The sequence below is a fragment of the Erpetoichthys calabaricus genome, chromosome 17 (genome assembly GCF_900747795.2).
Source record: "Erpetoichthys calabaricus chromosome 17, fErpCal1.3, whole genome shotgun sequence".
Classification (NCBI taxonomy): Eukaryota; Metazoa; Chordata; class Cladistia; order Polypteriformes; family Polypteridae; genus Erpetoichthys; species Erpetoichthys calabaricus.
In genome coordinates, this window is record NC_041410.2 from 85455435 (window position 1) to 85472030 (window position 16596).

The 16596-nt window shown below is 37.2% G+C and overlaps 1 protein-coding gene across 2 annotated transcripts in view; it reads left to right on the top strand.

The window, feature by feature from the left end:
- Window positions 1–16596, top strand: part of notch3 (notch receptor 3) — a 92890-nt gene that overhangs the window by 69836 nt on the left and 6458 nt on the right. The window contains exons 18-32 of one of the 2 annotated variants that reach the window (XM_051920870.1): window positions 521–749; window positions 1102–1303; window positions 2177–2330; window positions 3153–3337; window positions 4398–4530; window positions 5680–5931; window positions 7444–7556; window positions 7648–8180; window positions 8663–8986; window positions 9425–9573; window positions 11531–11747; window positions 12395–12485; window positions 12600–12771; window positions 15162–15466; window positions 16367–16514. In XM_051920870.1, the coding sequence (XP_051776830.1) occupies window positions 521–749; window positions 1102–1303; window positions 2177–2330; window positions 3153–3337; window positions 4398–4530; window positions 5680–5931; window positions 7444–7556; window positions 7648–8180; window positions 8663–8986; window positions 9425–9573; window positions 11531–11747; window positions 12395–12485; window positions 12600–12771; window positions 15162–15466; window positions 16367–16514 (3207 nt within the window). Of the gene's footprint in view, window positions 1–520; window positions 750–1101; window positions 1304–2176; window positions 2331–3152; window positions 3338–4397; window positions 4531–5679; window positions 5932–7443; window positions 7557–7647; window positions 8181–8662; window positions 8987–9424; window positions 9583–11530; window positions 11748–12394; window positions 12486–12599; window positions 12772–15161; window positions 15467–16366; window positions 16515–16596 lie in introns of those variants that run through there. The other variant, XM_051920869.1, reaches the window with a different exon arrangement.

The following is a 16596-nucleotide window of genomic DNA, read 5'->3' on the forward strand; positions in this document are numbered from 1 at the left end:
TACATAAGTACAATAAAGTTTGGGGACACGTTAGTCAATAACAGAAGGTGTTATTTTTTTAAGATATAACTTTTTATGGTATTTAACAGTGTATATAGGTACAGCAACATTGACAGACAAGTAAAAGTGTTTTGCTTTTAACTTTGTTTTTCTGCTAGTTGTTAGTAATTTGGTAATGAATGTAAGATAAATACTTTATCATATTTCAGTACATTGCAAGTTAACTAATTAAATTCCGTTATGTTAATGTATTGTCTATTTAGTACATTCCTCGCAATTATGTTGTCATTCCCAGCAATAAGAATCATGAATAGAAAAAGTGAAAGGAAAAGAAAGCATATTAAAACATTTTAGAAAGTGGTTGGACAAGACTGTTAAAGTGTCTAGAAAATTTTTAAAACTTACTTTTCTATTTGTTGCAGTGATGTCTTATGTATTTTTCAGCATTGTTTAAAACTTTTTTCATGATAATTGTATGCTTTGTAATGAGATGAGTGTTAAAATATTTTTTGTGTGCTAGATCCCTGTCAGAATGGTGGAACATGCACAGACGGTATCAACTCATTCAAATGTACCTGCATGTTGGGCTTCACGGGTACCCGTTGTGCAATTGAGATAAATGAGTGTCACAGTAATCCATGCCGTAATGGAGGAACATGCACAGACTATGTCAACAGCTACACCTGCACTTGTAAGCCAGGTTTTGCTGGCATTCACTGTGAGACTAATATTCCTGACTGCACTGAAAGGTAAGACTGTCAGGAGTGTCAGAAGTAGACAAAATAATTAGCAATTTTTTCCCCTACTTTTAGTTTTATGATTTTAGAATACTTTATAGAAACACTTTTTTTTCTATATTCATCTTTATACCACAAATGGTCAGGGTGGGCTGGGAGCAGTGGTTATAAAAGCAGTGGTTTTAAACTAGGAGTACTGCAAGACTAGCTTTTCACATTTAATCTAGGAGCATTGTAAGGCTAGACATGTAAGTAATATAATGCATTTATTTTCAACACTAGTTATTAGTTTTAGACAAAAAAAGTCATGACACTGGATTTTTTTTCCCTTAAACAAATTATTATCCTGATTTGTATCCCACAGCTCTTGCTTTAATGGCGGCACATGCCATGATGAAATTAATGGCTATACCTGCCGATGTCGCCCTGGATTCACTGGGTCTAACTGCCAGTTTGAGATCAATGAGTGTGACTCCCAACCGTGCCTCAACAGGGGAGTGTGTATTGATGCACTGGAGTCCTTTAGATGTAACTGTCTTCCTGGATACACTGGTTCTCGCTGCCAGGTGAGGAAAATTGTCAGCTGCCATCCATAAAACTAAAAGTCCAAATGATTGTTACTTTTGAGTGGCATTGGTCTAACAATGAGGGCTTTAAAATTTGTCGGTATATCTGTTTTCTTGGACAGTTCAATCTTTATTTAAATTTCTTTTGAGGAATACCAGTTAGTGTGTAGCTAAAGCTTCCACTGGTCAAAAAAATTTTTGGTTGTCCTAATGTATTGTTTTAAGGAAGCTCATTTTTTTGTGCTGCTGCTTTCTTCTGACATGTATATTTTTGAAAGGATAAATGTGTGTGGTTTGCACTTGAAGGTGTTTATTTCAATTGGCATTTACATTTCTCCACCAGTAATACATGTTCATATTTTAAACACTTTAGAGAAGATCAGGGGAGATTACAATAGCTTATGTACATTTTTTATAAATGGAGCATGAAAATGTTCAGTGTCACATGCAGTTTCAAATTGAGAGATATGAACAGAAACCAAACTATATGGTTTAATGTCTTGTGTCTACCCACCGCATGGCATTGCTTTTTCATATTTGTTAATAAAGATTATGACTATTGTTAAGTAGACAACAACCACAGAAAATTATAAAAATTTTAAGGATTACTTATAAGTAGTGGATTAGTATTCTTTAATAAATTTAGCAGTATATTTTGTTAGATTTAAATGTTGCTTCAGAGTGATGAAATAATGTTTTACAGTATGGGTTCAAAAATAAAAAAAGAGAATACTGAAATTTATAATGAAACTGTGGACAGTAAAATCTAATGAAGGTTATGTCACAGTATTAAACCAAATAAATGTATGTAACTCTTTTAAAGGACTGAAACCTTAAATATCTTTTTAACTTTATTGTGAACATGTTTTACAGACTGTGGTGAACTTGTGCAACAGCTTCCCTTGTAAAAATGGAGGACGGTGTATACAGAAGGATGCCACTTTCACCTGCGAATGTCCAAAGGGATATTATGGCCGATATTGTGATATCTCCAGCATTTCCTGCGAGATAGCTGCAGCACAGAAGAGTATGTTCCAGGATGCCAATTAACATTTGAAATACAGCCTTTTAGAACTCTTAGAGCTGTGTATTTTAGATTTTGAGTAATCAAAAATTAAATTGGTTTGTTCAAAACAGGCATTCGAGATCAAATAGTCTAGACTACTGACATAGTTGCTGTGGTTTAAAAAAATACTAGCTAAATATAAAAACATTAATTCTAAAATGTCTAAGGTATTTTGCTTGACAATAATGTATGTATGAGTTTGAATTTCTCGAACTACTTCTCAGTTTTACAATTTTGCTCAAGGACTATTGTGACGCAGGTAGAAGATCACATTACATCCCCATTTCGTCTGTCCTACTGTTTACTCTTTAATTCCTTAACTTATCATATAATTAATTATTGTGAAAATGCTTATATAATTAATTTGATGAAAAATACCATACAAACAACTCCTGATACTTTCCCTGTCTCGGTTTTAATCCAAATAGATATGTGGTTATTTCTTACCAATCTATTTTTTGAATGACCATTTTTGATTTTTAAGGGGAGAAAGAAGTCTTTTACAAGAAAATTATTTTTTCTTTGTTGATTTGAGTAAAACATTTAAAAGGATGCACTATATATTTGTAGGTCAGTCTCCACCCATGCAAGTAAGCCATAGTTTCTATTTCACTGTTTCATTTATGAACACAGTTCAGAGGATATCTAACTTTGTAGCAGATGTCTGCAGAAATAAGCACTAGAAGAAGTTTGTAGCATATGAAAAGTATTTGAATTAATGAACAAGAATTTAGGGGAGAAAAGCACTCTAAATATCAATTTTTGTTGTTTTCCTTTAAATAGGGACGAATATTAATCGTATTTGCCGCTACGATGGTTACTGCGTGAATTCAGGCACCAGCCACTATTGTGTATGCCAGAAGGGCTACACTGGCAGCTACTGCGAGAGTGAGATCAACCTTTGTGACCAGAATCCATGCCGCAATGGAGCCACCTGCAGGAGCTATATGGGAGAATACACCTGTGAGGTGAGTAAATATAAAAAATCTGATCCACCCTTATGCCAAATAAACTTTTTTCATTGTTCAAACATCATTCATCCAAGGTGCATTTCAGTACAGTCAACAATTATTCAAACTTTGTACTATGCTACAGCGACAACAATTTTGACGTTATGTATGGTCAAAGAATCTTAGTAGATACACCAAAACCATATCACAATATATTTACCATGAAGAAAGCACATAACATGATTCATAAAAATAATAACAGTATTTGAATCTGATCCTGATTTTAAAAGATGCGTTTCAGGAAGAATTAATCGTCTTCAATATTTTGGTATTTTTATATTGAAGTAAGATATTGTAAGCATATGCAGTACAACAAAGTAAATACAGTAACTCTGATCTAGACTGAACAAGCATTTGCAAAAACATGCAATATGGATGATGAGTGCAATCATGATTGTTTTTTGAAGCATTGTTTTGCACTTAATATATTTCAGAATGACTTTCTCAATTACTTGGAATTTGTTTGGTGCAAGTGTGTATGTGTTGAGTGATAAAGTGATTCACCAACCAGTGATTGACTCTGCCATGCTACTAGTGCTACCTGGAAAAGTTTCGGCTCCCCATCAGACTGTGACTAGGAAAAATTTGCTTAGAAAATGGATGGATGGAATTGGTTTTGTAAGGCTTAGTAGGAGGAAAGCATTCAGGGAAAGTGCTTGGAGACATTAAATTATGCATAGACTACGTATTGCTGTTATTACTTTACATTGTCATTCTCAAGAAGAAAAGTAGATGAAAGCAAAGCGTAAATTTAATGTATGTGTTATACGTTTGTATATGTTTTGGCACTATACTGCAATTGTGGTTGCTTTCAACAGCCAAAGTAAATATAACAAAAATGTCCAAACAATGTCATAAATCAAACAAATTTGTTCACGTGGACGTATGGTGTGTTGTTTTGCAACAAATACACTTAAGATACATGGAGAAAACAATGCAAATCAATTATTTACTGTTTTGTTTTACTATATTTAATTTTTAACCTCATATTGCTATTTTTTTTTTTTTTTTGTCACAGTGTTTACCTGGTTACACAGGCGTGAACTGTGAGGCTGAGATAAATGAGTGTGAATCTCATCCATGCCAAAATGGTGGCAGTTGTATTGACCTTGTTGGCCACTATATTTGTTCCTGTCCTCCTGGCACCCGAGGTAAGCATACTATCAGAGTGGCAGTTTGTATGTCAGAAATTCTGTGTTTATAGATGTATGGTCACTATATTTGAAAATAATATTCACCTGTGTTGAATCATCTAATTTTCATCCACCATTAATATCACAAAGTAGAAAAATTAAGCAAGATAATTCTGCAGTAAATTTCAAAACAGTTCCACACCTACTGTAGAAATTAAATAAAAATATATTGTAGAATAATTCACACAAGGAGGATTTTTAAAAAAAAAAGTGTTCTTTGGGGTGTACAGGATAAGCTAGGAAGACCTACTTACTATAAAAAGGTGGTCTTGAATTGTGGTGTAAGCTGCAAGTTCCTTCTGTTTTAATGACTATCAGCCTACCATTGACGTCTGATGAAGCAGGACATTCCCAGGAAGAAAGTTGTAAAGACAACTAAATGCATTAATGTCACAGTTTTAAACAATGGAATTAAGAAAGACCTTTTTTGGTTTAATTTATTCTTATGTAACATTTCTTTCAGTTTGCAGTTTCAGAGTGCTACAAAGATTTACAGTAAACCGTAAAATGAAAAACAATATATCCACACATATCTGCAACATTTGCATTCATTTATATACACTCTTAGGAAACCTATACATGCGTATAATAATAGTTGAATACAATTTAAAGTGTTACGCACTAGATGGGTCAGCAGCAGTGGCTGCAATGTTCGATGCAAAGATCAATATATCTTAATTAAGTACTCGGCTTTAAAAAAGAATAAATCCTTCAGTCTTTAAGTCCAAAATGCCTTAATGACAAAGATTTTAAATTTAGTCTTAATCTTGGCTAGAAGTAAGTGGAGTGGTAGTTAAAAAAAAGCTGTGCATGGCTAGCAGATAAGTTGGTGTTGGTGCACATGAGTGAAATGTATTCTTCTGGGAGCTTAGCATTGGTCCAGGCTCCTCATACTGGGCAATATCATGATCAATTTTAAGACATCTTAAAGTCTAACTATAAATTCCTTTTTCTCAACATAAACTGTATAAGACATTTTTCATTAAAGAACTCCAATTTCTGAATGTATAGTATGGAACCTACCTAAATCAAGGGGAATGATTTGTTGGAAAAAAAAAAAAAGTTAGACTGATGTGTTTTATGACTCTTTCATTGTCTTGTCTATAGGTGTGCTCTGTGAGATCAATGAAGATGATTGTAGTCTTACGCCTGGCAGCAGAATACCCAAATGCATGAACAATGGGACATGTGTGGACAAAGTGGGAGGTTACCGCTGTAATTGCCCCCCTGGGTTTACTGGAGAGAGGTGCGAGGGTGATATTAATGAGTGCCAGTCCAATCCTTGCATCCGTCCAAACACAGTTGATTGTATCCAGCTGCCCAATGACTACCAGTGTGTCTGTAAACCAGGTTTTACAGGTAAGATGCCAGACTTCCATCTTTTTTAATCAAAGAACATAAACATAGGAAGAATAGCTCTGCCACAATTTATGTTTCATATGTATATAAAACTCACCTTTGAAATCTTGTGCAGCCTGTTATGGATGTGCATGTCATTTCTTAAACAACCGGTCCCAATCATATTTCTTTAAAACTGCAAGAAAGCACCCTTGAACAGCTAATAAATGTGTTGTGTGTAATAGAGTTTTTGTGATGAGTGCATTTAGCATTATTGTAATTCCCTACTGGCAGGTGCCCCTTCTAATCTTATTGTATATCACAGCTCCAGCTTATTCAAAACTCAGCTGCAAGAGTCCCTACTCGAACCAGCAGCAGTGAGCACATAACACCCATCCTGCTCCATCTTCACTGGCTCCCTGTGTCTTACAGAATTGAATATAAAATCCTACTAATAACCTACAAATCCTTAAATAACCTTGCGCCAAACTACATCAGTGACCTTCTCCATCACTATATGCCTGCCCGCCCACTAAGGTCCTCTGATTCTGGCAATCTTGTTGTACCCACACTATTCTACACTCCATGGGTGACAGGGCCTTCAGCTGTATAGCACCCAGACTCTGGAATGACCTACCGAAATTAATCAGGTCAGCTGACTCCATGAATTGTTTTAAAAAACACCTCAAAACTCATCTGTTCAGGAAGGCTTTTAGCTCTACCTGACTTTATTACCCTTCTCTCAGTTTACTTCTCTGTCAAGATGATAACGTAACCTGCGCGTGTGTGTGAACTAGACCATCAATTATGTTGTCTGTTTTTTTTCAGAATTCACTGTCTTAATCTTCATTATTTATTTATCTGGTTTGTACAATGCTATATACTGTATACGCTGCCGTTCTTTATTATATTCTGTAAGTGCCTTGAGCATGGGAAAGGCACTATATAAATAAAATGTATTATTATTATTATTATTAAAGGATGATAAAATAAAAAAGTCCTTTCTAGAGATACGTTTGCACAGTATGTGTCCTCATTTTAAATTGTTTTCTACAAATTAAATGTTTTCTTTATGCAAGTATCTTGTGAGTTAAAAACATTTCACTTGCTCTTGAGTTGTAGAATTTTATTAAAATACTGACTCTGATTTGGTCTCAATTATTACAGCAGTATTTTTAAGGGATAGGTGTGTTCTGTTCCAAAGTGAAACATTATTTGTAAATTTAAGAGAAAAAATACATCACATACAGTAGCTTACAATGGCAGTCTATTGCGCAAAAGAGAAAACTTGGGGGTTTGAAGGCTAAAACTCATATTTGTCCACTTCAAAGCTGAGAATATTCCTAATTGTTGACTTGTGTCTAAACTTTGCACAGATGTTGGAAACTCACATATCCATTTAATTTTTTAATATAATTGGCTTTTGTTAGTCTCTGCCTCTTTAGAGATTTTTGACTGTTCTGTTCACTTGAAATATTAAATTAAAAACATTTGTAAAAACTAAGCATGTCACATTATATTATTATTTTTTAGGACGCAGATGTCAAAGCATCATTAACCTTTGTGAATCTCAGCCCTGTCAGAATGGTGGCACATGCTCAGTGACACTTAACTCTGCTCTTGGGTACAGTTGTGCCTGTCAGCCGGTAAGATGTAATTTTTACAACATACAAGAGCTTGCATTTCATTTTAACAATATGATTTTTTAAGGTTTATTTTTTCATACTTTTTGTATAGAATTTTGTAGGGTCAAACTGTGAGAGAAATCTGCTATCCTGCCGGGAGCTGATCTGCTACAATGGAGGAACCTGCAGTAACACCCAGTCAGGCTCCCGTTGTACCTGCCCACCAGGATTTACTGGTTTTGACTGCAAGGCAAATGGCAGTTGCACCCACCAGACCTGCCTCAACGGGGGCATTTGCAAAGAGGACAAGTCCTACCCATACTTCCAATGTCTCTGCCCACGTGGCTTTTTTGGGAAGCGATGTGAGCGTCTGGTCAGCTTGGCAGCCCCAATCACTCCTGCTCCAATCCCTCAATGTCCTTTTCTGGAATGCAAAAACAAAGCAAAAGATGGAGTGTGTGACAAAGAGTGCAACACATATGCTTGCCAGTGGGATGGTGAGGACTGCTCACTTGCAGTTAATCCCTGGATGAAATGTCCTCAGTGCTGGAGGTACTTCAACAACAGTCAGTGTGACGAGATGTGCAACACTGCCGAATGCCTGTATGACAACTTTGACTGCAACAAGAAGGAGAAGGTCTGCAAGTGAGTGTTTAGAGCTGGTACTTGGAATATTATGCACTGCTAACAGGTGGTGGCTTCTCAACGGGAGATAGGAACTTTCTCATTTCAGTTTCATATAAGACTTTTATCTCATAATCATAGATGTTGAGGAACAGGTTTCTACAGACATTGATGTAGAGCATCACTTTGCTAGTAATACATGTACAGCTATCGGGATCAATCCCAGCATGCATATATTCCAGTCTCGGCAGGAAACCGCACCCACAGAAGTCTCACCTTGAAATTAGGCATTGTTAGATTAATGAGAAACACAAAATTAGGTTTTAGTGAGTTTGAATGTGCTGTGTAGGGGCTCCTGTTTCATCCTGAGTTGGTTCCCTTCTTTCTACCTGATGCTGTTGGGACATGGTCAGGAACCCCATGACACTGCAATGTAAAAACAGAGTGAATGCATTCATGGATTTTCAACTCTTTGTATTTGCTATTTACTTTCTCCTCTGTAGCCCTATCTATGAAAAGTACTGCATGGACCACTATGCGGATGGACGCTGTGATCAAGGATGCAATAATGAGGAGTGTGGTTGGGATGGGCTCGACTGTGCCTCAAATGAGCCAGAGAAGCTGGCTGAAGGAATTCTCGTGATCACTGTCCTGCTACCACCTGAAGAGCTCCTCCGTACCAGTACCACCTTCTTGCAAAAATTGAGCACCATCTTGCGGACTTCTCTACGCTTCAGGCTCAACAAGGATGGCACTTACATGATCTTCCCTTACTACCGCAATAACTCTCGCCTCCAGAAAAGAGAGCTAGAGGAAGAGATCATTGGGTGAGTTACACCAATTTGTTATATGGTTAAGAGATTCAAAAAATGTCAGAGGAAAATTCATAAATATGCACATTACCAAAGAGATGCTTAAAAATTAAGACAAAAATGAGCAAAGTATGGGAAAGGTGAGAGTGCACTCCACATGGATCTGTAGTATAGCTCCATTCATACAACGGATTGTTCCAAGTATTGTTTTAGTGTTCTAGTAATATAAAATGTATTGCTGTTGAGGTAAATATGGGTTGCCCATGGTATTTAGAGTAGCACAATTACCTCTAAAGATACAATGTGTATTGCATAGACTTAGGAAATTACATGATATGTGTCTGTCTTAGGTAAAGGATAATTTAAACTGCATAACTGCCTCTGCTCTAGTGCCTTGACACAGGTTCTACTGTTGTATTCACTGGCATCCTACTTATTTTTTGTTTTTTCCAGTTCTGTGGTCAATTTGATAATTGACAATCGCCTTTGTGTTAAGGATTCGGATAAATGCTTCCCATCTGCAGAAAGTGCTGCTGAATACCTTGGAGCATTATCTGCTGTGGAGAGACTAAGCTTCCCCTACCCTATCAAGCAAGTTTATGGTTCGTAATGTGTTTAAAAAAAATATAAATGAACACAACTTGAAATGTGTGTGAAGTTCCCAAACAGCATTGAAGATAGTCACATTAGAAAACTGATTCATAAAGTAAGGATTTTTTAAATGTAAATAATTTTGAAAGGTACATGATCACGTTATGCTCTGCCCTTCATCTCTCCCTGACACATCTGGATAAAAAAGACACCTATGTCAGGATGCTATTCATAGACTTTAGCTCTGCCTTCAACACAATCATCCCTCCAAAGCTGGTTGTAAAACTGAGCAGGTTGGGCCTGAACACCACCCTCTGCAATTAGATCCTGGACTTCTTGACAGAGAGGCCCCAGTCGGTTCGGATGGGCTACAACACTTCCAGCATCATCACACTGAGCACAGACGCACCACAGGACTGCGTGCTTAGTCCACTGCTGTTCACCCTGCTGACTCACGACTGCACAGCCACGCACAATACCAACCACATCATCAAGTTTGCGGATGATATAACGGTGCTAGGACTGATAAGCAGGGATGATGAAACAGCATACAGAGGTGAGGTGTAATGGCTGTCCGCATGGTGTGACGATAACAATCTATCTCTCAGTGTCGACAAGACAAAAGAGATAATCGTGGACTTCAGAAAATCATGTCCTGCCCACATCCCACTCAGCATCAACGGATTAGATGTGTAGACTGTTAGGAGTACCAAGTTCCTCGGTGTGCACATAACTGAGGAACTTACGTGGACACATAACACCGCATCACTAATCAAGAAAGCCCAGCAGAGACTACACTTCCTGGGGCGACTGAAGCGAGCAAGTCTTCCCCCTTCCATCCTCACCTTGTTCTACAGAGGCACCATTGAGAGTGTTCTGACCAGCTGCATCACTGTCTGGTGTGGCAACTGCAACATATCCGACCACAAGCACCTGCAAAGGATAGTGAAGACAGCAGAGAGCATTATTGGGGTGCCTCTCCCTTCACTACAGGACATATTTTACAAACGTAGTGTCCGCAAGGCCTGCAGCATTGTGCAGGACCCCTTACACCCGTCACATGGACTTTTCACACTTCTGCCATTCAAGAGAAGATACTGTAGCATCAAAGTCAGATCTGCCAGGCTGCAGGAGAGTTTTTACCCCCAAGCTGTTAGACTCCTTAACACCAGGCTGCCCCCTGGGACCTTCCACATGGCCTCAACCACCTCTAAAAACAGAACTTTTATACATGAAAACCACTGTCCTGCAAAGATGAGTGTGCATGTGGAAAAGAACTGAAAATCTCATACTGACCTTTAAGGATTTTGACACTCTTGTTATCCTTCTGCTGTGAAACATTCTGACCTGTCATTGTTTACACACGTCTTAAACAACTATTATCATACACTGATAATTTCTGTATTATCTATATCTATTATTTATTATTTATTATATTACATATCTTACACATCAATATCACTGCCACTTCTTTGTCCTATTTTTGCACAATGTCTTGTCTTGTTTGTGTTTTTAATTTTTAAATTTAAATTTTTAAATTTTAATTCTATTTTTAATTTATTATTTGCACGTCATGTTGTTACACTGTGGACCCTGAGCTTCGCAATTTCGTCTATCTGTATAGTTGTATATGGTTAAGATGACAATAAAGTTCACTTTCACTTTGACTTTGACTTTGAATTCCATTCAACTTGATGTGAACATCATAGATTATGATTCCACCTATCTGCTAAATATAAATTTCGAATGTGGTGTATTTCACACCAGGATTTTCTAATGATCCAGTCACTTTTAAGGAAAAACTTTCTTTTGCAATTAAAGGAAGTCGTGGCATGGAAAAAGTAAACAGCCACCGTGTTAGGGACTGCTTCAAGGCGCAATTGTAGATCAGAAGTATTAAGTGAGTAAAGTATTTTTGCCAAAACCACATTTGTTTACAAACTTTTTTTTTTTCTCTACCCATAGGAGATCCAGGCACAGGTCCCCCAGTAATAGTGAATAAGCTACTTCCTCTAGTGGTAGTCGCAGCTGTCATCCTCTTGGTGATCTTGGTTCTTGGGGTGTTAGTGGCAAGACGAAAGCGAGAACATAGCACCTTATGGTTTCCAGAGGGCTTCTCCTTGAACAAAGAGTCTAGCAAAAAAAGCCGCAGAGAGCCACTTGGTCAGGATGCTCTGGGCATGAAGTAAGTACTGAATATTTTATAAACTTGAAAATATAAATGTATTAAATTTCAAATGTGTTGGCTGTTATTGTTTTTAATTTATTTTAACTTGTAAATAGTTGTAGGACACTTCACAAGTAACATTGTTTGCAGATACGTTTTTCAGTTGGAGAACCATTAGTTTCTTCTACCAATAATACTAACTTCTCCAAGCTTAAACTTGGTTTGGTTCAATTTATCAATAGTTTACATTTATCTAAATCTATTTACTTGCAATATAGAAAGGGACAAATTATTGTAGTTCATATGCTACTTTAGGGAATGGGGTGTTTATTTCCTTTAAGCTTATTGTGAGGCTTAATGTTGAAATTAATTTCATTTTTCATGTTATATGTATATTGACTTATGAAGATATTCTTGCAAAAGAAGACTAAATAATCTGAATGAAATTCTTCCAGGATACAAATCGGACTTAGTCTCACTACAGGGATATTTCATTGTAGTGCTTATGCCATTCTTCTTTGCTGTTCTTCACCTGTGACTGAGTTCTTAATTAATGAATGCTGTTCATTAAAGAATTATATTACTTCATTGCCACTTTGTGTTTAGTTATCTTCCCATCTCAAACAGACCCCCCAAACATGTTTTTTTTTTTCTTTTTAACCCAGACACATTCCAAAAGCAGTAGAGGAGAGTTTACTCACAGATCACAGCGATCAGTGGATGGATTCAGACTGCCCTGAAGCCAAGAGATTAAAGGTAACAAATCAAAGTAGAAAGCAATAGCTGACTGTTTCTCAATCTTATACCTAAAAATGTTGTCGTGTTTTCAGTCTGCACTGGTGAGCTTATGGTGTTCTTATTGATACACAGGTTGAAGAACCGGGATCTCTTACTGATTCTGAGGACACAGTGGATTGTAGGCAGTGGACACAGCATCACCTAGTTGCAGCTGATATCCGAATGCCTCCCTCCATGGCACTGACACCCCCTCAAGGGGAGTTTGACAACAATGACAGCATGGATGTTAACGTTAGAGGTCCAGGTGAGAGATTGTTGTGACTGGTTGTGTGCTTTTTTGTTCTTACTGTGCACTGCCCCTTGACAATCTATAATCATTGCATCCATTTGCAAAATAAATATAATAATACATTTCATGTATATAGCGCCTTTCTCATACTCAAGGCACTTACAGAATATAAGAAAGAACAGCAGGGTATACAGTATATAGCTTTGTACCAACCAGATAAATAAATAAAGAAGATTACGACAGTGAATTCTGAGAAAAAAACAGACAACATAATTGATGGTCTTGCACACACACAGGTTACATGAGCATCTTGACAGAGAAGTAAACTGAGAGAAGGGTAATAAAGTCAAGTAGAGCTAAAAGACTTCCTGAACAGATGAGTTTTGAGTTGTTTTTTAAAAGAATTCATGGAGTCAGCTGACCTGATTAATTTCGGTAGGTCATTCCAGAGTCTGGGTGCTATACAGCTGAAGGCCCTGTCACCCATGTAGTGTAGATTAGTGTGGGGTACAACAAGATTGCCAGAATCAGAGGACCTTAGTGGGCGGGCAGGCACATAGTGATGGAGAAGGTCACTGATGTAGTTTGGCGCAAGGTTATTTAAGGCTTTGTAGGTTATTAGAAGGATTTTATATTCGATTCTGTAAGACACAGGGAGCCAGTGAAGACGGAGCAGGATGGGTGTGATGTGCTCGCTGCTGCTGGTTCGAGTAAGGACTCTTGCAGCTGAGTTTTGAATAAGCTGGAGCTGTGATTAAAGATTAGAAGGGGCACCTATCAGTAGGGAATTACAATAATCGATGCGGGATGTGATAAAAGCATGGACAAGTTTCTCAGCCTTAGAGAAGGAGAGGAAGGAGCGAACACGGGATATGTTATGGAGGTGAAAGTAAGAAAGTTTCTTAATGTGATTTTTGTGGGTGGAATAAGAGAGGGAGAAATCAAAAATGACACCAAGATTTTTTACAGTACAGGCAGGTCTGATGAGATCACCGCCAAGATAGACTGGGAAGGAGCTCATTTTATTAAGTTGCATTTTAGTCCCAATTTGCAGGAGTTCCATTTTATTGCAATTTAATTTTAAAGAGTTCTGCTCCATCCAGGTTTTAATTTCACTAAGGCAGGTTGTGAGCTGAAAAAGCTCTGATGAAGTTCCACTTTTAACATTGAAGTAGAGTTGAGCATCATCTGCATAAAAATGATAACCCAGTCCATAGCTACGGATAATATGGCCAAGGGGAAGCATGTAAATACAGAAAAGCAGAGGCCCGAGGACAGAGCCCTGAGGGACTCCTTGTGTGACTGGCGCTGAGCTGGATCTGCTGTTGCCAAGACTAACAAACTCTTGCCTATCAGTCAGATAGGACTTGAACCACTGGAGGGCAGTGCCAGAGATACCCAGAATGTTCTTCATTCTGGACAGTCAAATGTCATGTCTGACCGTGTCAAATGCTGCACTGAGGTCTAATAGAATTAATATGCTGGTTTGTCCAGAGGCTGCTGCCATAAGCAAATCATTGGTTACCCGTAGCAGAGCAGTTTCACAGCTGTGCCGCGCCCTGAAACCAGACTGAAATGACATATAGACTATAAATGATAATGCAGTCAAAATTAATGACAACAAAAGAATGAATTCATGAATCAGCTTATTGGAACCAGCCAGTTAACACTGTGCAAATAAAAACCGCGTCAGCAGGACCAAAATGTTTTGAACAACATTTCTCATTATCTACAAGAATTAGTTTCTAATTAGTAATTGAGTTAGAAGTAAAGTCTCCAACCATTACAGCCCTCAGATCTTAAATAAAGACTATCTAAACATACTGCATGAGATCGGGTCCTTTAGCATCTCTACATTGCACACCTGTACAGTATGTGGCTACATTTGTATGCATCCTGCGGTGAACTGGCATTCCATTGTGACTTGATAGTGTTGGGATGGGATAGTTAAAACTAAAATTCTTTCATTCATCCTTATTAATTCTTCCCATTTCCATACAGTCTGTTCTCACTTTGTGTATATTTTCGCCTGTATGTTTCTTTTTTGTCCTCGATATATGTATCCTGTTCTCTTTAACCTCGTTCACACTGTATTATTCAGAGACATAATGATGTACTTGTCAAAGTGAAACTCAGACACAGTACTTATGTATTCTTCTGTCACCTACTGTAATTGTTACTTTCTTATTTAATTGACAAACACACACAATTTCCTTTGATGGATGATGTTGTGCATGGCCCTGATTTATTAATGAGGCCATTCTCAGCATTCTTACTAATTTAATAAATTGAAGGTCTTTATTTGTGAGATTTCTGAGTAGCTTATGCTAATTTTTAGGACATCAGACTACAGTTAAAGGTGAGCATTTCTAACGTAATCTTCTTATGGTCTCTTCTCTATTTAGATGGCTTTACACCTTTGATGTTGGCTTCATTCTGCGGTGGAGGTCTTGAGACAGATGTGACAGAGGAGGAAGATACAGACGACTCATCCGCCAACATCATCTCTGACCTGATTTACCAAGGGGCCAACTTAGCAGCTCAAACTGACCGCACTGGGGAGACTGCTCTTCATCTGGCTGCACGGTATACACGTGCAGATGCTGCAAAGCGGCTTTTGGACGCAGGAGCTGATGCCAATGCCCAGGATAATACTGGCAGGACGCCTCTTCATGCCGCTGTTGCTGCTGATGCACAGGGTGTCTTCCAGGTAAGTTTCAGCAACAAAAAGAGGCAATGTAATTTTATTCAAGTTGCTAGAAGAAACCTGGTTTTTCAACTTTTAGACATTTCCTTATAAATTAGTGAAAAACACTTACATTATTGTGCCATTAAATAGTGTTATACTATAAGTGTGTTTTTTCCCTTATTTTTTAATTTAAACAACAAAAAGTATCGTAGTTTCAGTAAGTATGAAGCAGTTGCTTATGATTTAGTTTGCATGTTTTTAATTTATAACAGTGGAAACATCTCATATTTTTACAGCTGAAAATATTTTAAGTATTATGAATAAATGGTGGAAAAACTAATCAGTTAGGAGATTAATATTTACGTGAGCTTGTGTTTTGCCCACCTATGCAATTGTTTCAAAGTTTCAAGTTAAAATAATGACATATTAAAGCCTAAGCTGGCAACCTTTTGCTTGTCATTGCTGTGTCCTAGTCACTAAATGTTCATGCTGCTTACAAAACTGAAATTGTGCTTAAAGCATTCAAAACTGATATTAGTTAAATAATTCAAGAAAAGAGTCAATAAGTATTTAAATAAACTTGTGCATATGTCATTGTATATATTTATATAATCTGTAATGTTGTTCATGTGCATCTGTGTTTCTGTTTCTTGTTTTATGTGTTAGTGTTTCTGGAGAATTGAAATAACTAATTAAACATGGAAGACAGCCAAAGGATGTCTTTGAAATGTTTTTTTTTTTTAGTTATATTGATACTTACACTTAATTCTAAGGCAATTTAACAGAAAATTGTACTTAATACAGATAAATAGTTTTAAGTGTGTCTTTGTTGTATTTTTTTCCCACATGAACTACACATAAAAAATCTGAAAGCTGCAATTATGGCCATCTAACTAGTATTTGTATTTCTTTGTTTTTAAGATTTTGATCAGAAATAGAGCAACAGACCTGGATGCAAGAATGTACGATGGATCCACTGCTCTAATCCTTGCTGCTCGCTTGGCAGTTGAAATGATGGTGGAAGAGCTCATTGCATGCCATGCAGATGTCAATGCTGTCGATGAGCAAGGTAAGATAGTTGTATGGTTTTTATAAGACATATATTTTAGAGTTTGTCTCAATTGACATCTTTTGCCACATTGCCTACTACA